The sequence below is a fragment of the Bufo bufo genome, chromosome 1 (assembly GCF_905171765.1).
Source record: "Bufo bufo chromosome 1, aBufBuf1.1, whole genome shotgun sequence".
NCBI classification, from domain to species: Eukaryota; Metazoa; Chordata; class Amphibia; order Anura; family Bufonidae; genus Bufo; species Bufo bufo.
This window is the reverse complement of record NC_053389.1, coordinates 299,448,346-299,469,933: the sequence shown is the minus strand read 5'-3', so window position 1 is coordinate 299,469,933 and position 21,588 is coordinate 299,448,346. Positions and strand designations below refer to the sequence as shown.

At 44.5% G+C, this 21,588-nt stretch overlaps 1 protein-coding gene across 2 annotated transcripts in view; it reads left to right on the top strand.

Moving 5' to 3' along the window:
* MAML1 (mastermind like transcriptional coactivator 1) overlaps positions 1–21,588 on the top strand; it is an 84,416-nt gene that overhangs the window by 50,918 nt on the left and 11,910 nt on the right. The window contains exon 2 of one of the 2 annotated variants that reach the window (XM_040440902.1): positions 20,069–21,514. In XM_040440902.1, the coding sequence (XP_040296836.1) occupies positions 20,069–21,514 (1,446 nt within the window). Of the gene's footprint in view, positions 1–20,065; positions 21,515–21,588 lie in introns of both variants that reach the window. The other variant, XM_040440893.1, reaches the window with a different exon arrangement.

The following is a 21,588-nucleotide window of genomic DNA, read 5'->3' as shown; positions in this document are numbered from 1 at the left end:
TGATGAGCGAAGCGAACTTCAGATCATACATCCGAAGTCGTTTCGTTCAAAACTTCGAATTAATGCTGTACGTAGATTGATTTTTAAAGAGGGAAAAAACGCTTTAATACATGAAACCGAACTCTACTTTGGTTCCGAGGTACCATACATTTTAATAATGTACGGAGACAGATCTGAAGCTTGCTTCGCTTATCACCATCTGCCAGTGATCATATACCTGTAGATCCTCCCCCGCCTTCCTCCGATAGATCCCTCATCTGTAAGCACAAGTGCTGCCATGTTGACTTCTTGTCAGACATTGGGGCCTTATGTAGGTAGTTAAGGAAATCTAGCTTTACTTAAAAGGAATGTCCAGAATTAGGGTACCACCACACTTGTGTTAGAGGATTCCAGCAGGCAGTTCCGTCGCCGGAACAGCCTGCCGGATCCGTCTGACAAATGCATTGAAATACCAGATCCGTCTCTCCGGTGTTATCCAGAAAAACGGATCCGGCGCATGCTTAGACCTGGAAGCCGGATCCGGTTTTCTGGAACACTTGGTACCGGATACGACTTTAATACATTTCAATGGGAATTAATGCCGGATCTGATATTCCAGCAAGTGTTGTGGAATTTTGCCCGGAGAAAATACCGCAGCATGCTGCAGTATTTTCTCCGGCCAAATACCGTAAGAGGGACTGAATTGAAGACATCCTGAACAGATTGCTTTCCATTCAGAATGCATTGGGATAAAACTGAAGCGTTTTTTTTTTTTTCAGATATTGAGCCCCTGTGACGGAACTCAATACCGGAAAACTTTAACGCTAGTGTGAAAGTAGCCTTAGAAAAATATGGCCACTTTCGTCCACAAACCGCACAGCCCCTGTCCGCGGGTTGTGAGTGGTATTGTAGCTTTGCCTCATTGACTCCCATGGAGCCGAGCTGCAATAATAGACCCAACCCGTGGACAGGGGTGCTTCTGTTTTTCTAATCCTGGACAACCCCTTTAAGTATTGTAGTATTTAAGCCTTCCTTTAGGAAAATCAATGTATCGCTCTTTGCTAATGTAACATCTTGCAATAATTACTCATTAAAATGTTATAATCTAGGAAGCCGCTCAAGGTTCCCCAACCGCCTATTCCCGGTCTCTTGAAATGGTTTGCAAGGACAAGCTGTGTGTGGAGGGGAAGGGGGAGCGCTGTCGGTGCAGATGTTCACTCCCCCTTCCTTCCCCCAGTGTGTGCACATTTCTGCTCTGACCTCTTTTACCACTAGAATGACCAGCTGGTCTGTGCCTGACAGGCCCCCGCCGGCACCGGAGGGGTTAATGTGGGCCTCTGTTGCTAAAGCAACAGCTCAGCATTCTTCAGAGCTCCCCGGACAAAAGAGGGTATTAAGGCTAAGTGTCATTCATGTTGGAACAAATGGCACGTAGCTGCAGCCCGCCTGTGTTTTCCTGCCTGTTTCCACTGATACCGAAACAAAATAACGTACATCTTGGCATTTGTGTCCTAGTGGCTGGCGCAGTGGGCCCGAGTACGCATGTGCTGCTGGTACCACCAGATACCCGCACCAAGATAGCGCCTTGTGTGCCAAGCAGCATGTGAAAGTCAAAGTTTTATGACGGAGCCGAATCCAGTGTCTCAGAATTTCCACCTCTTAGGCTACGCGTTTTTGTGCGTGTGGTACTTGCAGATTTGATGCGGTTTTACAGCAGATCTCGCCCTTACATTGAAAAGGGTGAAATCCGTACAAAGCATTGGCATGCTGCTGCTTTCAAAATCCACACGGCAGGTGAATGAAAGAAAAAACCAGCGTGTACAGAAGAGTTGTGAAATCTCTACACTTTACTGGTACAGTATTGGGCTTTTCCATACAAGAATCCGCACAGAAAGCCCATGTGTAAGGCTACTTTCACACTGGCGTTTTGGCTTTCCATTTGTGAGATCCGTTCAGGGATCTCGCAAGCGGTCCAAAACGGAACAGTTTTTCCCTAATGCATTCTGAATGGAAAAGGATCCGCTCACAATGAATCAGTTTGCCTCCGTTCCGTCTCCATTCCGCTTTGGAGTCTGGCGAAACTGAGCCAAACCGTTTTGAACACCATTGAAAGTCAATGGAGGACGGATCTGTTTTCTATTGTCAGTGAAAACGGATCCGTCCCCATTGACTTACATTGTGTGTCAGGACGGATCCGTTTTTCCTGACACAATAGAAAACTGATCCGTCCCCCATTGACTTTCAATAGTGTTCAAGACGGATCCGTCTTGGCTATGTTAAAGATGATAAACGGATCCGTTCACAGCCATGCATAGGCCTGGGGACTGCGAGGTGCACCCCCTACATCCAGCTCTGCCTGCAACGTTGTTGGAACACACAGAGGTGAGCAACTTTCTTGTCTGGTCTCTGTGCCTATCTGAGCACTCCTGCTGCCCCCCATCCCCCACCATCCCCTCCCCCTTGCATCTTGTATGTGCTACCATTCACATATATGGAATAGCCTCTTCAGAAATTGCTGCAATTTGCCACGTGTGAACATACCCTTGCTCTGGCGGACAGTACATACAATATAGTCCTCCTTGTAAGTGAGGCCCACATTCTTAGGCCTCATGCACACAAGTGTGTACCTGTGCCTGATTTGCAGACTGCAAACCCATTGACTTGAGTCCGCAATACTCAAGATACAGAGCGGTGCAGAGTGGAGGCATGGATCGGAAGCCGTATGAAGTGCCTCGGTGGGATTTTGGTCCATGCCTCCACACCTAGAACATGTACTATTTTTGTATGGTGCAGATCGTGGATCCATTGAAGTCGATGGGTCTGCAAACTGTGTGCACACAGACGGTGCCATTTGCGCTCCATGAGCCCTTATCTTGTGTTTCCGCCAAGTAGTCGGATGGGACTTAAAGGGGGTTTTCAACCTTTTAGGCTACTTTCACACTTGCGTTCGGGGCTCCGCTTGTGAGTTCCGTTTGAAGGCTCTCACAAGCGGCCCCGAACGGATCCGTACAGCCCTAATGCATTCTGAGTGGATGCGGATCCGCTCAGAATGCATCAGTTTGGCACCGTTTGTCCTCCGCTCCGCTCAGCAGGCGGACCCCTGAACGCAGCTTGCAGCGTTCGGGTGTCCGCCTGGCCGTGCGGAGGCAAACTGATCCGTCCAGACTTACAATGTAAGTCAATGGGGACATATCCGTTTGAAGGTGACACAATATGGCTCAATTTTCAAACGGATCCGTCCCCCATTGACTTTCAATGTAAAGTCAAAACGGTAATGCTTGTTCATGGTAATGCAAACTGATCCGTTCTGAACGGATCTAAGCGTTTGCATTATAGGTGCGGATCCGTCTGTGTAGATACCAGACGGATCCGCACCTAACGCAGGTGTGAAAGTAGCCTTAGATGTTGCTGTTGTGGCAGCCCCCAGCACCAGGAGCAAACCATTGTGCAGAAGGCACTGTACACTGTAGTTTTTGGTGTCGGCTTAGCTCCCGGAGCTGCAGTAGCCAGGCCACCGCTTCCTGTTCTGGTGCGCTTTTTTTCTGCAGCTACAAACAGCTGATCAGACTTCCACCAATCTGATATTGATATCAGAGCAGCGGTGCTGCAGTATCTGGCTCTGTCCACTACACAGTGGATGGCGCTGGGCGTCAGACCTCCCTCCATCTGATCTAGATGACCTATCCTAAAGATAGGCCATCAATATATAAATCACAGCAAACTCTTTTAGCATTCATCTTTGGCATAAGGGTCTGAAATGCGCGACAGCTGTGTGGTCAACGCTTTTAAATAAGTATTTCCAGTCAGACCCACTTATATTGGCAGGTTTCTTGCTGCTATCAGTCAGCCCCTCCTCTAGTTTCTTTATAACAGATATGATGTGTTATACGTAGTGGGAAGGGGGGGGGGGGGGGCAGAGCATGTGGAATCTTCTTTGCACTTTAAATCTGTCATCTTCATTTAATTTAATGTCCCGGTTCTTACAGCTTATGGATCTAGATTACTTGCCTCTATGGGTATACTAGAGCAGTTTGCCCACCAAACCATGTGTCCATTAATCTCTGTTCTGAAAGACTGCATTTTTTATGCTGTGCCTGCAAAATGATGCGGCTATATACCGCTTTTACATGGGAACATGCCCTCAGAATCAGGCCTTGTGCACACTACTGCATTTTGCATCCGTGTCTGATCAGCATTATTTGTGGATTGCACACAGATCAAAAGAATTGGCAAATAAATGGACAGCAAGTGGATGTCACTCGTGCGCTGTCCGCATCTGTATGTCCGTTCCACAGATTATAGAATGTGTATATTCTTCTCCTTTTTGTGGACAAGAATAGTCTTTTCTAGTGATGGGAGTGAGAAAAATGACGATTGCACTTGTAAGGTGTCCGTATTTTGCGGATCCACGGTCTGTGGACTGAATTACAGGTGTCATGTACATGAGGCTATATCTGTCAAGCATCGCCAGGTTCTCTAGATCACCGCCGATTCCCCATAGACTGTAATGAGGTCCAGCGGTGATCCGACCACTTTCCAGCATACATGCCGGGTTTCGGACAGAAACAAACTGTTACATGCAACATTATTTTGTCCGTTGGCATTTGTGCCTTTTATGTGCTCTCCGCATGTGTATTTCTGGAGCGCGGGCCTGATCTTCTGGTCCGCAGCGCCGCAAGAAAATAAAGCATGTCCTAATTGTGGACAAGAATAGGCATTTCTGTGGGGGTGCCGGCTGGGTGTATTGCGGATCCGCAATGCACTACGGACATCTGAATGGAGCCCAAGGTTTAGGGTGTGTCCTGATGTTCAGGATTTACCTGATCTGATATTGATGACCTATCCTGGTTTGCAGAGAGAGATTTTCTTGTGATACTTTTTCCTAATGTGCAAATTGGGCATTTGGTGCAAGAAGGGCATTACTGTTGCTCTGTGACTGCCTGGTCCTAAGGAGTGAGGCAGGGGCTGACTACAGAAGAGAGTGGATCTTGGGTGCAACAGTGACGCACTCAATGCACTAAACACCTCGTTTGTACATAAAGCAAACTGATCACAACTCGGGAATAGAGCCTCAGATCACCAAAGAAAAACAGCGCTTTAATCGGTTGAACCACAGCTATGTGTCTATGGAAATAAGTAGTTTGGGAGGTCACTGGTGACAGATTCCCTTTACTTTAGTTTACCCCTATTCTGTTCAAAAGAGAACCTACCTCACAACGCTCTTGTAACAGTTCTATGCAGAAGGATCACTTAGGAGAGAAAAGACACAAAGCTATAAGTGGAAAGTATTAACCTTTAGACAGTCAGCATGTTCCACTGTTCTCTGCTTTTTCTCAAATTTATCTAGGTGGATCACTCTCCGCTTCACGCCCCACATCCTCCCCCCCCCCCCCCCCTTATAATGCCCATGGTTGTTTACCACTAGCAAAAGTAAAGTTCGTCGACTTAAACTTCCCATTGATTGGTTGTGCATCTTGTTTGCCAAACAGCGACATTTTATAAGGAGCTGTAGCTGCATGTCCTCGCTCCGATTTTACATCCCATAATACAGAAAATGCTTCCATTGACTTCAGAGATCATATAGTACATGACAATCTTTCTGATAAACCAGTCCTGTACCGCACATGGATCCAGAGATCTCCCCATTCATTTCCTAAATTTCTTTGCTAGATTTCCTTTAAGCTGGCAGCACAGGGGATGTGTCCTTTCTGTTGATTCTCTCCCTAGCACGGCTCTGGGGGCATATCCCTTCTGCTGCAGCCCTCTCCCTGTATGGCCCCTTGCAGACGAGCGTGTGCGGATTAGGTCTAGATGCGTTGCGAATGCGTTCAGTGAAAAATGTGCAATTTCACACACGAAGTCATTCAGTTTTGTCTGCGATCGTGTTCAGTTTTTATCGTGTGGGTGCAATGCGGTTTAATGCGTTTTGCATGCATGTGCTAAAAAAACCCCGGAAGGTTTACAAACAAAATCTCTTAGCAACCATGCGTAAAAAAAAAATGCATCCGTTTGCATCACGCATTGCTCCCGTGCGGAATACTCTCTCGTGTGAAAGGGGCCTAACTGTTAAAGCAAGAATAGATGCATCTGGTGGCAGTTGAAGGATGGAACTGAGCATGGGCAGCCACTTCAGTAGGTGGACGTACACATTACTATACCGATTAAACATTAGGGGGCACTATTATAATGAATTAAAGAGTATTTTACAACTGCAGCATTTTTGTAGTAGAAAGTAAATGACAGAAGTACCTACTGGTAGTTTTTCATGCTGGATTACATAAAAAATTTCATTTAATGTGGCACAACTCCATTAACATGAGGTATGATGTCATCGCTATGATCACTAACCTGTTGTGCATTCAGTGTCTGCCTTCTGAGGTTGTGACTAGGGATGAGCGAATGACTCCGGATGAAACATCCAAAGTCGATTCGCGTAAAACTTATTTCTAATACTGTACGGAGCAGGAGCTCCGTACAGTATTAGAATGTATTGGCTCCGATGAGCCAAAGTTATTGCTTCGCGAGACTTCGCGCAATAACTTCAGGAAATGTTTTTTTTTTTACAGTACTAATTAATTTATGAAGTTATTGCGCAAAGTCTCGTGAAGCAATAACTTCGGCTCATCGGAGCCAATACAGTCTAATACTGTACGGAGCTCCTGCTCCGAACGAAGTTTTATGTTTTATCCGAAGTCGATTCGCTCATCACAAAATGATCCATAGTAGTGATATTGGAAATATAAGGTAAAAAATCTAGATTTTTTTTTTTTTTTTTTTATGTATATGCTTCAGTTGGGCTGTCCTAAGCAGCCATCTATGGAATTGCACCTTTAACTGATTTCTCTCTTGAAAGCCAATCCCAGATCTCTTTTCACCCACTGGTGAAACAAGTTCTTCTGGTTTGTAGACCTGATTGGGTTTCTTGGGGTGAGCCAGGAGTAGCAGCCAAGACTGCTTTGCTCATTGCCTGCATGGATGTGTACCCATCTGTGTGTCTATACTGATGGAGATCTTCACCATAATGCAGCTTCTGTTTTAAAGTGACCAGTAACTGCCCCCGTTGTTAACGGAAGTGCATCCTGTGACTTGCTTGCTATGTCTTGGGGCCTTTGAGGAGCCAGCTTCAGGCTATGTCAAGTATCTTATTGTATTCAGACTGTGAAGCGGTGGTAAGACAAGACGAGCTGTTTTTCCTGGATATAGGGACATATTAACACCTTTAAGACAACTGAGAGCAGATCTACTTGTAAAATAAAAATGAGATATGAATGCCCTCTTAAAGGGGTTGTCTATTCTTATGCCTGTGAAGCGTAATAGTTGTGTATGAAAGGTAGTTTTCTAATACACGTTTTTTGTTTCTTTGACATGATGTAATGCAGTTCAACAAATCCGTTCATAGGACTGGTGAAAGGAACAAGTCTAAAAGAAACCTGTCTTTATTGCAGGGCTGTGGAGTCTGTAGATAAATGCTCAGACTCCGACTCCTCAGTTTTTGGTACCTCCGACTCCGACTCCTCTGTATTTAATATGCGAATGTATTTTATACATTGCTTGAGGGAAAGAAAGGCAACATACATGTCATTACCACAGAACTACTGGCTAGGAAGCTGCTGCCTTCTCCTTTGGGTGCTGATCTTCTGCTGAAGATAGGGCAGTGGGGGGATTCAGGAGAAGGGCCAGGGGAAGGGGCTATATTGTAAAACTTGATTTCCCTAGGAGAATCCTATAGTCATGTTTAAAGTTTAAGCTAACAATCTGAGTTTACAAGGTTTTATAGCCTTAGCTGAATGACAGCAGTTTTTCCAATGATTTACAGCTTCAGTCTTGAGCTATTGACTACCCATTCCCGTCACTTATACAAGTGTCTCTAGTCCTGCAAAAAACATATTTACTTAATCCGTTATCAGTGAGAGGCTAGGTTAACCATGGGCGCAACGCGGAACACAGCACAATAAAAAGTATAAGTATTGCCGCTCCTTAACTGTGCGTTGCGTGCCATATAGTGAAGCATATGAAAAGCATGCTTCTTCATGGTCACTTAACGTGTTCGTTTTGCGGTAACGTGACGCACTGCATGCTTTGTCCTTTATTCTTACAGTAGAGAAGTACCGTATTTTTCGCCCTAGAAGACGCACTTTTCCGCCCAAAAGTGCGTCTTATGGGGCGAATGCTGCGACTGCTGTCCGGTGAATAGGCTGAGAGTCCCGGTGCAGTCACTGTATTCTACTACACTGTGCCCCGCTCACTGTAGTATACGGTAATCATATCTAACTTGTGGGTATTGTTAAAGTATTCCAATCATCTTAAATCTAGCGCTGTACTACTAACTTCTTTGCAGTCAGGAGGGCGGGCGCTCGTAGTGTAGCTCACTACGTCACGCGCCTGCTCCGCCCACTTTATGAATGAAGCAGGCGCGTGATGTAGTGAGCTACGCTGCGAGCGCCCGCCCGTCCTCCTGACTGCAAAGAAGTTAGTGAGGGATCTGTGGATGACACTGTTATGGGGGATCTGTGGATGACACACAAGATAAGATGCTATATATGTGCCATCCACAGATGCCCCCATAACAGTGCCATCCACAGACCACCATTAGTTAAAAACATTTTTTTCTTATTTTCCTCCTCAAAAACCTAGGTGCGTCTTATGGTCAGGTGCTTCTTATAGGGTGAAAAATACGGTAATTATAACTTTTTGTGAATTGGGACATTTAAACTTGCTTTTTTTTATTTTGTATTCCAATTTAAATTTAGTTGGAATCGGTTCATTTTTTTCCTGACTCCAGGTACCCAAAATTGCCTCTGACTCCTTCTCCACAGCCCTGCTTTATTGGCCATGGCAACCAATCGGATCACAGGATTAAAGAGGTTCTCTGGGCTTTAAAAAAAAATGTCAGCTGTCTCCTGCCCTGTTGTGGGCAGAAGGTTTGGTCAGTACTCACTCCTCGATCAGGCCACCCATTCCGCTATGCTGACAGTACCTGCGGGGTCTTCTGCTCAGCTATGCTACTAGGTCAGGCTTTCTTTAAAAAAAAAAACTAAACACAAACCACAATCCTGTAATATAAAACTGCATTAGGACAGTGTCGCGCTATAATTATATTTAGAACAAAAGTCTGAAAAAGTGCAAGTAAAATGTGACTAAATGGCACTCAAAACAATTGAAGAAAAAATACATTTCATGGTGTTTTTGACAAGTGGATGACTTTTTGGTTCCCAGGACAGGTTATGCTGATCGAAAGGATTTCTGGGTGGAGTCCACCCCCATTATTAAAGCATTAAAGCTTCACCCATAATACAGCTATCCCTTAGGCTACTTTCACACTTGGGTTCAGAGCGGGTCCGTCTGGTATCTTCACAGACGGATCCTCTCCTATAATGCAAACGCTTAGATCCGTTCAGAACGGATCCGTTTGCATTACCATGAACAAAAAAAAAAAATACATATATTATTTTTTTTATTTTTTTTGTTCATGATAATGCAAACGGATCCGTTTTGACTTTACATTGAAAGTCAATGGGGACGGATCCGTTTGAAAATTGAGCCATATTGTGTCAACTTCAAACGGATCCGTCCCCATTGACTTACATTGTAAGTCTGGACGGATCCGTTTGGCGCCAGGCGGACACCCGAACGCTGCAAGCTGCGTTCAGGTGTCCGCCTGCTGAGCGGAACGGAGGACAAACTGTGCCAAACTGATGCATTCTGAGCGGATCCGCATCCATTCAGAATGCATTAGGGCTGGACGGATCCGTTCGGGGCCGCTTGTGAGAGCCTTCAAACGGAACTCACAAGCGGAGCCCCGAACGCTAGTGTGAAAGTAGCCTTATAAGTTTGTATTTGGACGAGGCCGCCTTGCTGGTTTCTTGTGATGCCCCTCATACAGATGTAATGGATGCTTTGAGTCACCCTCATTAACATTTCATTCGACTTGTAAATAAACCATGGACACTGTTTAAAATGGTTTTAGTATTAGGAAAATTCTGCGCAATCCAGACCATCACGGGATCCCTTCCTGTTACTGTTATGTCCTGTATAAGCATGTAACATGTGGGGCTGTGCGGCTGTCAGCAGGGTTGGAATCAATGTAAATCACTGTACAAGTTGTTAGGGCAGAGATTGCGGTCCAATATTTTTTTCTATATTAGGGTTTGTTTATTTTATTCTGATCGGTCAGAGGGCTTGCATACTGTATGTAGCAGAAAGCATATCCACCTGTAGACACTATACAGCGCCAAAAACTGCCATAGAGCGCATGAGCAACCCGCCAGCATTGTGGTTTGAAATGGGGCTAGGATCACGTACGGCACGTGAGCCTGGAAGTGGCCAATAAAGATTTACACCATATCACTGGATGAGGAGAAAAAAAATACCAGCTTATACTTGTAATACTCACCCCCTCCAGGTGATATGACATGAGAAAAATATTAGAGGATAACCCCTATAAATATGCCCCAGTGTTATGTTATGGCCTGTGAACATCTGAGGGGGGTGTCCCCCACTCAGATACCTCCTTTTTGAATAGCTGCTCTCCATGCATTACATGAAGCGTAATTAGTCTCCCAATAAAATCAGCTATTTGTAACATAGAGGGTCATTTACTACCAGATATGCGCCAGTTTTCTGGCATATATATGGCGCAAAGGTTATATGCGCTGCAATATGTGACTTCTCCCCGCTCAAGGGGCGGTGAAGCTGGCTTACGTTTAGACCGGCGGTGCATATGCCTAAGTTATGTAGAGGTTGGCACCTCTACATATCTTCGGCTGATCCAGCGCAAGGTGTTAAGACCGGCGTCTAAAACGCTGGTCTTAATAACTGACCCCCGTAGTTTGTAAAGCTGAAAAAAAAAATCTGTCCATCCACTTCAGCCTGTTATCCTGCAAATTGATCCAGAGGAAGGCAAAAAACCCATGAGGTGGAAGCCAATTTTCCTCCCGACTCCAATCGGGTAATCAAAATAACACATTTGCGTCAACTGTCGGGAGTTGGACTTGTCATGATCAGCTGGTTCCATATTTGTCTGTGAAGAAAAAACGCTTTAAAGGGTTTGTCACCAGAAATTCTGTTATGTAGCTGACTGACATGAGCCATGTGCTGATGTCAGCAGTACATAAGTCTTCTTTATAATTGTGTCCCTGCCGCCGTTCTCTTACAAATACACTTTTAAAATATGCTATTGAGCCTCTAGGTGCTATGAGGGCATTGATTCAGCACCTAGAGGCTCGGTCTACAAACCATTTAGCACGCCCAGGTCCTCTTGAGTGACGTCCGACTTCTTCTGATCGGCAAAGAAATCTCACGCCTGCGCCGTACCGTTTTGTATTTGGTGCAGGTGCTTCCTTCGTTTGACGCAGGTGCAGTGAGGAAGCCAGCACCAGGAGCGCGTCCTTCATTTACTGCGCCTGCGCCAAATACAAAACGGGAAGGCGCAGCATTTCTTCGCCAATCGGGAGAAGTCGGACGTCACTCAAGATGACCTGGGTGTGCTAAATGATTCGGCAGGGACACAATTATAAATCACATTGTTATGTACTGCCGACATTAGAGCATCACTAATGTCAGTCAGCTACATAACAACATTTCTGATGACAAACCCTTTAAGCAAGCTGTAGTATATAAAGTGCGTGTGACGGGAGGTTTCCGTTAACTGGCCCATTGATATTGGTGTAGTAAAGGAAATGTGATACTTTTGCACATTATTTTGTGGGATGTTAAACACTTATACTTTAAAGATACATCATTTGGGGCAGAGTAACGTAGTGTTAATGTATCTCCAGGAAATCCTGTTGCCTGACCTTTCAGTTGTTGAACATGTCACCAGGAGAGAGGAACATTTCCATGATTTATATCCTGAACCCCTCCATGATATGTAGCAGCAGTGATGACGATTGTCTTCTCACTGTGGATGGAGGTTGGCTGCTTTGAGTTGTTTGCTCTGTAATACGAGAAGGTCGGCTGTAAGGGAGTAGCTGAATTGTCTTGTGTGAGATACTAGTCTCCACATGCCTGAGGCAGACGTTCCACCATACAGACTTTCCCAACCCCTCCCCGCTCCCAGGTCTGGAGAGTGAGCGCCTGCCTTCTTTGTCATTATGCATGGTCACTGTGTATTGGACACCATCTTGCGTCTTCACCCCCACAACTCTCAGCGTGTGACTCAAGTCATTACTACCTTTTTACAACTGTTGCTTTTATTTCCTCTGTGGATCCTGATGACCGAGGAGGAAAAAAAGGTTTTAGATTTCCTTCAGTTGGAGGGGGTACTGGCTTCCTACTTCCATATAGTTTAGGGCTCTATAGAAATGTAGATTTACAGTAGAGGCCCCATGCACCTCTGATACAGCCATATGTATAGTGTGTACCAGATGTGCAGTCTACTTCCCTGACACACAGAAAAAGGGCACCTTGTCCCCTGCATGGTGGCTGCATGGTGGGCTGCCTCTTCGCAGCAGGAAAAATAGGATATTGAATGTAATGTGCCCTTGAGGCCCCATCATGAGATTACTCAACACTGCATTATATGTGCTACATGCTATATAACTGTGCCTATTCTGTGCATTTCAAGCTTGGATAGAGAGGTTTCACTTGAAACACATTATTTTTATTTATTTTTTGCCTCAAATAATCAACAATATTCTCTATTTAAGTCAGCACTGCCTCTTGATCTAATTTAATATTGCAGTGTATATATAGAACTGGACTTCAAGTCACTGCCGCAAGGCATACTGAGTCGCACTCCACTGTATGTGCCGATGGTCAAGACAATGGGAAGTTGTCTTGTCAATGAAGTGGTCTTCCAGTTTTATATAATTCTATTACACTTCTACTATAACACCTAGCGTGATGAAAAATTGGATGGCTTTCAGAAATATTCTAGTGCACCTACATCACCACCACCCAGCTTTCCGAGAAAGGATAACTTGCTTGAATACAGTCGGTGGCCAATTTGTGGACCTCTTTTCTAGTGATGCTTTTGTGTTTTTGGCTGAAAATGCTCTTCATTGTTCTCCATGAAAACAGGAATCGCTTTACTTCTTGTGTGTCAGACGCTGGTTACAGGTTTCGAGTGGGTGTTGGTCTTACTCATCCTTTTCACTCTTCATCTCTCTCGTGCAGGTAGAGGTGATTACTACAGTACTTTAATTGATGGGTGTCAGACAAACCTAGGAAGCAGCTTAACACATTATTTAACTCCAAAATGTTCCACGACTGCAGTATGCACCTTGTGCCCCAGAGTCCTCAAAACTAGAGGCACAGCAACTTTGTGTTTTATTTGGCTTGGTTTTTAAGGTTGCTCGTTTGGTCTGACTATTGATCTGCTATATAACAATTATAACTGTAGTTGTTGGGTACCGTCGTCTGAAATGCCACATTGGACAAAGATCCTTGAATTCTGTCAACGATGCCTAAAGTAGGTGATTCTTCTGATCATTGGTGCGTCTGTGGTGACATAAATGATTTATATGCAATGGATGCATCTAAAATGAAAATTAAAGCAACTTTGCCAGTATTTATGATCTCCTTCAGTTTTTTGTCTACAGCTTGCCTGTAGACCTGTATGTCTCCATGGTTGCAAATGCAGGCAAATCCAGTGTGATCTGATCCTACAGCCATGTTTTACTCACTTCCAGCTGCCAGCTTACTACTTGTAACCTATCAAATGTATCTGCACAAAAGGTAAGAGTGGCTGCAAGGTTAGACTACACAGTGTCTGTAGTCTGTAGCCATGGAGACACTTTGGGTTCCATAGTATTTGTAAATATAGAATGATAGTAATCATTGTCCAAGGTGTTCAAATTTTTGTCCAATATTGTAAAACCATGGTCAAATCATTGACTGTCTATAGGCTCTGGTAGTTGGTGACGAAGTCCTCAGCACGTTTGTTACTTTGTATGTACATGGTGTTCCCTTTATGAATATCTACATCATTCTTTGCTCAGTTAAGAAATAACAGGAGGACAACAGGGTAAAATGAGGGAAACTAAGGTGATGTGGGGATATCTCAGGTTTAATGTACAGTGTAAAGCAATGTCTGCCAATACAGTGCACCAAAATGACTGTAAAAGGAAAAGAAATTATCTGCAGATGTTATGACCACTAGTTTCCAAAATACTGCTCACTTTCCTGTGATCAGTAGATCTGTTTATCCTTAAAAGATAACGGTTATATTTTCATCACATATATTTTTTATAAGCATATGTTACTGCTGCAGCAGCAGCATTATGCATAAAGCAATCTTTTTAGTTTCTTTTCTTACCACTTTTTTCCTTAAGTTTTCCCCATAGTTACGGCTGTTTTAAATCCTTCATTATGAGTATCTTCTCAAGAGGGCTCCTCTGCCAGTTCTCTGAGGCCAAAACTGCATTCCCTCAGGTCACATACAAACTTGCTGTAGCCAGCAGCTCCCTGCGAGCCAATCAGATTGGATTACTGAGAGACACGCCTCCTCACTCTGAAGCCTAATGCAGGCATGCAGTGTGAAGGACCGCCCCTCCGTCTTCCTAGCCGGAGACAGATGAGCCATAGCAACAGTCTTTTAAGGGAGCAGTGGAAAGGGATAGGGGACATTAATAAAAGCTGTTATTATAAGGTAATTACAGATGTTTTGGCAATCATTGACAGACTAACTCCGGTATACATGCCTACCTCTAATAAACTAGCAAATAAAAAATATATATAACTGTTATCCTTGAATTACATAGAACGTTCTCCATAACTATTTCAATGTAATTTTTATTCCCCACAGCCGTATTAATATAGATGTAGAGATGGTGGCCACCCGACACCTCAGCCTTATCTTGAATCAAATCCATCCTATTCAATTCTGTTTTTTCCCAATAGGAATCCTCTGTCTGGCCCATAGACAGTGACTATTTACTGGCCAGTTATAGGCAATATTAGCTTTTTTTCCCTGTCAGTTGTAATGATTGCCTCGTCTGAATGCAGAGAAAGCTCAGCCAGATACCATAAGACCGTGTTCACACAATCGGTGTTCGATCAGTGTTCTCAATCAGTGATTCTGTTAAATGCAAACGTGGAGGCTACACAGAGATCCGGTATGATGGAAGAATTTGCTCCTTTTTGGTGTTTTTTGACCTGTACCCGGGTTTTGGCTCTAAATCACTGATCAGACACTGAATGTGTGAAAGTGGCCTAAATGTATAGTTTTGACTGATCTTTAAAATAATTATTGGCGTCGGGATCAGAAAATGCTGTTAATAGTGACATTACTATGCACTGAAACCCCTGTTAGGTCCTGAGGTAGGTCCTTCCTGTGGGCTGCAAGGATCCTAATGATGGCAACATTTATCAAAAGTGACCCTTAATGGATTGTCCTATGAGGGCATCTTTTTAGAGGTCCACTCGGTGGTAGTGATCTGCTAGCGGCTTCTGCAGGGGAAGTGTAGCATTACATGCCAGCCATCCATTAGTAATGCATGGATGTGCTGGGTCTGCCTGAAGGAGTCACTCATACTCATAGACATGGTTCTGATCTGGGGACCCCTTGACATCCATATGTCCTAATACACTGCTCAAAAAAATAAAGGGAACACTTAAACAACACAATGTAACTCCAAGGCAATCACACTTCTGTGAAATCAAACTGTCCACTTAGGAAGCAACACTGAGTGACAATCAATTTCACATGCTGTTGTGCAAATGGGATAGACAACAGGTGGAAATTATAGGCAATTAGCAAGACACCCCCAATAAAGGAGTGGTTCTGCAGGTGGTGACCACAGAACACTTCTCAGTTCCTATGCTTGCTGGCTGATGTTTTGGTCACTTTTGAATGCTGGCGGTGCTTTCACTCTTGTGGTAGCATGAGACTGAGTCTACAACCCACACAAGTGGCTCAGGTAGTGCAGCTTATCCAGGATGGCACATCAATGCGAGCTGTGGCAAGAAGGTTTGCTGTCTGTCAGCGTAGTGTCCAGAGCATCTAGGCGCTACCAGGAGACAGGCCAGTACATCAGGAGACGTGGAGGAGGCCGTAGGAGGGCAACAACCCAGCAGCAGGATCGCTACCTCCGCCTTTGTGCAAGGAGGAACAGGAGGAGCACTGCCAGAGCCCTGCAAAATGACCTCCAGCAGGCCACAAATGTTTATGTGTCTGCTCAAACGGTCAAACAGACTCCATGAGGGTGATATGAGGGCCCGACGTCCACAGGTGGGGGTTGTGCTTACAGCCCAACACCGTGCAGGACGTTTGGCATTTGCCAGAGAACACCAAGATTGGCAAATTCGCCACTGGCGCCCTGTGCTGTTCACAGATGAAAGCAGGTTCACACTGAGCACATGTGACAGACGTTCTGCTGCCTGCAACATCCTCCAGCATGACCGGTTTGGCATTGGGTCAGTAATGGTGTGGGGTGGCATTTCTTTGGAGGGCCGCACAGCCCTCCATGTGCTCGCCAGAGGTAGCCTGACTGCCATTAGGTACCGAGATGAGATCCTCAGACCCTTTGAGACCATATGCTGGTGCGGTTGGCCCTGGGTTCCTCCTAATGCAAGACAATGCTAGACCTCATGTGGCTGGAGTGTGTCATCAGTTCCTGCAAGACGAAGGAATTGATGCTATGGACTGGCCCGCCCGTTCCCCAGACCTGAATCCAATTGAGCACATCTGGGACATCATGTCTCGCTCTATCCACCGTCACGTTGCACCACAGACTGTCCAGGAGTTGGCAGATGCTTTAGTCCAGGTCTGGGAGGAGATCCCTCAGGAGACCGTCCGCCACCTTATCAGGAGCATGCACAGGCATTGTAGGGAGGTCATACAGGCACGTGGAGGCCACACACACTACTGAGCCTCATTTTGACTTGTTTTAAGGACATTACATCAAAGTTGGATCAGCCTGTAGTGTGTTTTTCCACTTTAATTTTGAGTGTGACTCCAAATCCAGACCTCCATGGGTTTTAAAATTTGATTTCCATTTTTTTATTTTTGTGTGATTTTTGTTGTCAGCACATTCAACTATGTAAAGAACAAAGTATTTCAGAAGAATATTTAATTCAGATCTAGGATGTTATTTTAGTGTTCCCTTTATTTTTTTGAGCAGTGTATAATAGGGGTTGTCGCAGTATGACGACACCTTTTAGGTTGTGTAACTTTCTAATATAGTTTTGTATTTAACCCCTTCACTAACTCCGCTGTACATGTACAGCGGAGGGTGGCATTTTAAAGATGGAGAGACCCACAGCGGATGTATGTGATCAGGCATAAGGCTGATCGAATACATTTAAACCCTTAGATGATTTGACCACTACAACTGAGCTATACGAAAGCGGGAGCAGCTCGCTTCCATCATAGCGGCCGAGATCAGTCAACCGGTTACATTAATGTAATAGCCGAATGCCTCAAGCAGGCTCCCACAGTTATTACTAAAATATTCCAATACAGGTCACCAGGTGGCAGCACTGTATTGGTATATTGTAAATGAAGTGTTCAATGATGTATAGCCATCACGGAACACAATGGGCAATCTAATGATTGAAAATCCAATAAAAAAATTGCCTATCATGGGCATTGCCACGTGCGAAAAGGCCCGTACCATTAAAATATAACAATCATCCCATACAACGAATGGTGTAACGGAAAAGAAAAACTAGAAACGGCAAATTCCCAATTTTTTGGCACTTCAGCTTCCCCTCTCCCCCCCAAAAAAAATGTAATGGAAAGCGATCACAAAGTCACACACACTTCAGAATGGTATCCCTGAAAAATGAGCCCTCACACAGCTCCGTACACATAAGGCTACTTTCACACTGGCGTTTTTGGGTCCACTTGTGAGATCCGTTTCAAGGCTCTCACAAGCGGCCCAAAAACGGATCAGTTTAGCCTCAATGCATTCTGAATGGATAAGGATCCGTTCAGAATGCATCAGTTTGCCTCCGTTCAGCCTCCATTCCGCTCTGGAGGCGGACAACAAAACACTGCTTGCAGCGTTTTGATGTCCGCCTGACGATGCGGAGCCAAACGGATCCGTCCTGACTTACAATGTAAGTTAATGGGGACGGATCCGTTTTCACTGACACAATATGGTGCAATTGAAAACGGATCCATCCCCCATTGACTTTCAATGTAAGTCAAAATGGATCCGTTTGCATTATCATGAACAAAAAAAAAAAATTGTTCATGGTAATGCAAACGGATCCGTTCTGAACGGATCCAATAGTTTGCATTATAGGTGCGGATCAGTCTGTGCAGATACCAGACGGATCCGCACCTAACGCAGATGTGAAAGTAGCCTATCTTCAAAAAAGTTATAGGGGTCAGAATATACTGATGAGAAAAAAATCGTTTGTCAAGGATTTTTTTCTTTTTTTTTTTCTTAGTATTTAAATGCAAAAAAAAAACCTATACGATTGTGATATCATTGTAATCATACTGACCTGGAGAATAAAGGTAATAGGCCAATTTTACCAATCTGTAAAAAAACTGGCAGAATTAAAAGTTATCACTCTGGGAAGGCAGGGAGTGAAAAGCGATGACGGAAAATTGCAAGGTCCCCTAATGGTTAAATGTGTCACCATTTTCAAGATGGAGAGGTTGCCACCCATGCATTGCTCCCCCTGTTCACTTCTGTGGTAGTTCTGATAACGGCTGAAAGCACTTGGCCTCCTGTATACAGGTCCCACTTCTTGCTTGCATGTTTCCATAGAAGTGAATGGAGGCAGTAGGTAGAAAAGGCAGAAAGCAACGATTTGCCGCAATTCGTTTTATTAGTACAAAGTATAGGCAGTTAAGTACACAGATCTGGTCTTATATCTGTGAGAAACTCCTACATATGTTGTAAGTCCATAGAACTAGGAAAGCTCAGGCTGGGAGGACACATTTATCCGAAAAGGTCACTATAACCACAGTGGAATTTGTTTGGCTGCCACTTTGAGCGGAGCTTCTGTTTTGTGTGACTGTGGACTAAAACATTAGTTGTTACTGCCCCCTGGTGTACAGCTGTGATAATTGCTAAAAAGCATATATACAATTTGTTTACTTGCAGGATATGCCTGAGAGTTGTGCGTCCTACCTTTTGAAACCCACACCCACCCAAGCTCCAGATTGACCAGGGGGACAGCAGGGTACTGATTTAGAGGTGGGCATGTGCTGCTCTCCCGTAACTCCTATAGAAATGAATGGAGAGAGCTGTGTGTACTTCTGGTACCCACATCTGTCTAGAGAATGGGGCCCTGTTTAGTGGCTGTGGCGTCTGGAGACGGGGCTGCACATGCGCGGCTCTTTACATTCACCTCTAGGAGAGTTTTGAGCGCAGTTACTCAGCTGTTGGAGCTGTTAGAGGTGGAATACCCCTCTTAAGTTCTCAGCTTGCTGTGAATGACTGGAAACATTCTTCTATACATGGTTACCCAGACTCACTGCTAAAGCGTTACGTCACAGGTGGTTGCCAGTTGTAGAAAACTACGTAAATTGTGAGTTAAATGTCATACATCTATACAGGACACTAATTGTAAAGTCTCTACCTGTATCTGATAGATGATCGTTCCGTAATGTGGTGTGGTCCTGTTGTTCCAAGAAGCGCTCTATGGATCTAATGGAACGCTTCTTGCTCTAACTCGCCTCGCGCGCTGCTCCGGACGGTAGCTAGCGCACGCGTGGAGGAGCCTACTGTATGTATGACTTTTTTTACCCTCTCTGTGCCAGCGCCGGTATTCTACAAGCAGTCATAGCAATCAGTCGTACACTACAGTTATTTTAACCAATCTGTATATCCTTTCCAATATTAACTGAGCCAGGCCACCCAGTAAAATCTACACGCAAAAATGCATCGGCGAAAAACTGAAGCAAAAAAACCTGATACAGATCGGATCAGAAACTGAAAACGGGAACCATATTGGTTGTTTCCAAGTGTGTTACAGTGGATTAGCTAAAATGGTTATGTAGTAACAAACCCACCTCTGTGATAAGTATTAGGTCTATGGATACAGCTATAAATGTAATCAGGAATGTTCTTAATTCACTGACCTCAAGTAGATTTACAGTGTTTTTTGTTTTTTAAGTTCACATGAACAATTTTTTTATTTTGTTGCTCTTTCTGCGCAACTGATTATTTTTCTCTTTTTCCAGCAGCTTCATGAAACCGTTAAAAGAAAGCTGGATAGTGCAGCTTCGCCTCAAAATGGGGATCAACAAAATGGATTTGGTGATATCTTCTCAGTGTCCAAGAAGCTCCGACATGATGATGGACTAACATCAGTGATTGGATCATCGAATGGGATGCCTCCAGTTTCTCCCTTGCATCAGCTGGATAGTAAGCCTCCCAATGGAGATTCTTTGCAGTTAAATGGCAGCCATTCAATTGGACTTGATGGTGTCAGTAAAAAGTGTCTCCCAGATGCTGGTTTGCAGCTAAATGGTAATGGAGATGCTGATGACTTCACACTTTGCCTTGGCAAAGAAATGAAACAGGAGCCCGTGGATGACTTGCCATGTATGCTTTCTGGAGTTGGTGGGTCCATGTCTCAAAATAATTTGATGCCAGACCTTAACCTGAATGAACAGGAATGGAAGGAACTCATCGAGGAACTTAACAAATCTGTTCCTGATGAGGATATGAAGGATATTTTCAATGACGACTTTGAGGACAAAAAGGACAATGACGCCTCAAATTCTGCTACACAGACCCCATCAACACAAGACATTCACATCAAAACTGAGTTTTCTCCTGCAGCATTTGAGCAGGATTCCCTTGGGTCACCACAAGTCAGGTCACCACAAGTCAGGTCACCACAAGTCAGGTCGTCACCTTTTGGTGGAGCTAATTCAGTGCCTACAAGCAGTTCATCTCCAGTGGTAGGTGGTTCCCAGACGGTGTTCCAGCAGTCTTCTGGGACAGAATCATCCAACCAGACAGCAATGCAGCCTCCAAACCAGTCGCAGAATGTGCAGAGACCTTTACCCAATGTATTAATGAGTGGACAGGGTGCTGGAACTACCAAAGAGATGTCCTCAACGCACCAACTTCAGCAGATTGCAGCTAAGCAAAAGAGGGACCAGTTGCTGCAAAACCAGCAGCAGGCTCAGCAGGTCCATCAGTCAAATCAAATGACCAACTGGCAACAGTCAAGATCTTCTCAAAGTCCTCTAGGTGTTCCGTATAGCATGGACAAACCAACCAGCCCTTCTGTTTACCAACAAGACTTTAATAACCAGAAACTTATGATGCCTAAAATGAACAAAAATTCCCCCCGTGGGGGAGGCTCCTACATGCAGCCCAACCACGTAAACATGATTGGTCATAAACCATCGAGCAGTTTAAATCCCAACCATTCTGTAGGTCCCAATGCCATGCTGGATTATGGCAACACCATACCCCTCTCACATTATGAGGCAGACTGTGGTCCAGGGGTTGTAACCCAAAATCAGAACAAGAATGTAATGATATCATATCTCCAGCAGAGGCAGCAGCAGTCCTCGCAGCAGCAATTGCCTCCAATGACAGAGGAACAGAGCCGAATGTTTATGATGAAACAGAAGGCTGGAATTCCTTATAGACCATTAGTATCACATGGGCAGGTAAGTGCCATGACATTGCCGTGTAAAATGGAAAATAAAATGGTGTATAAATATTCAAGAACCCGATTAGACCA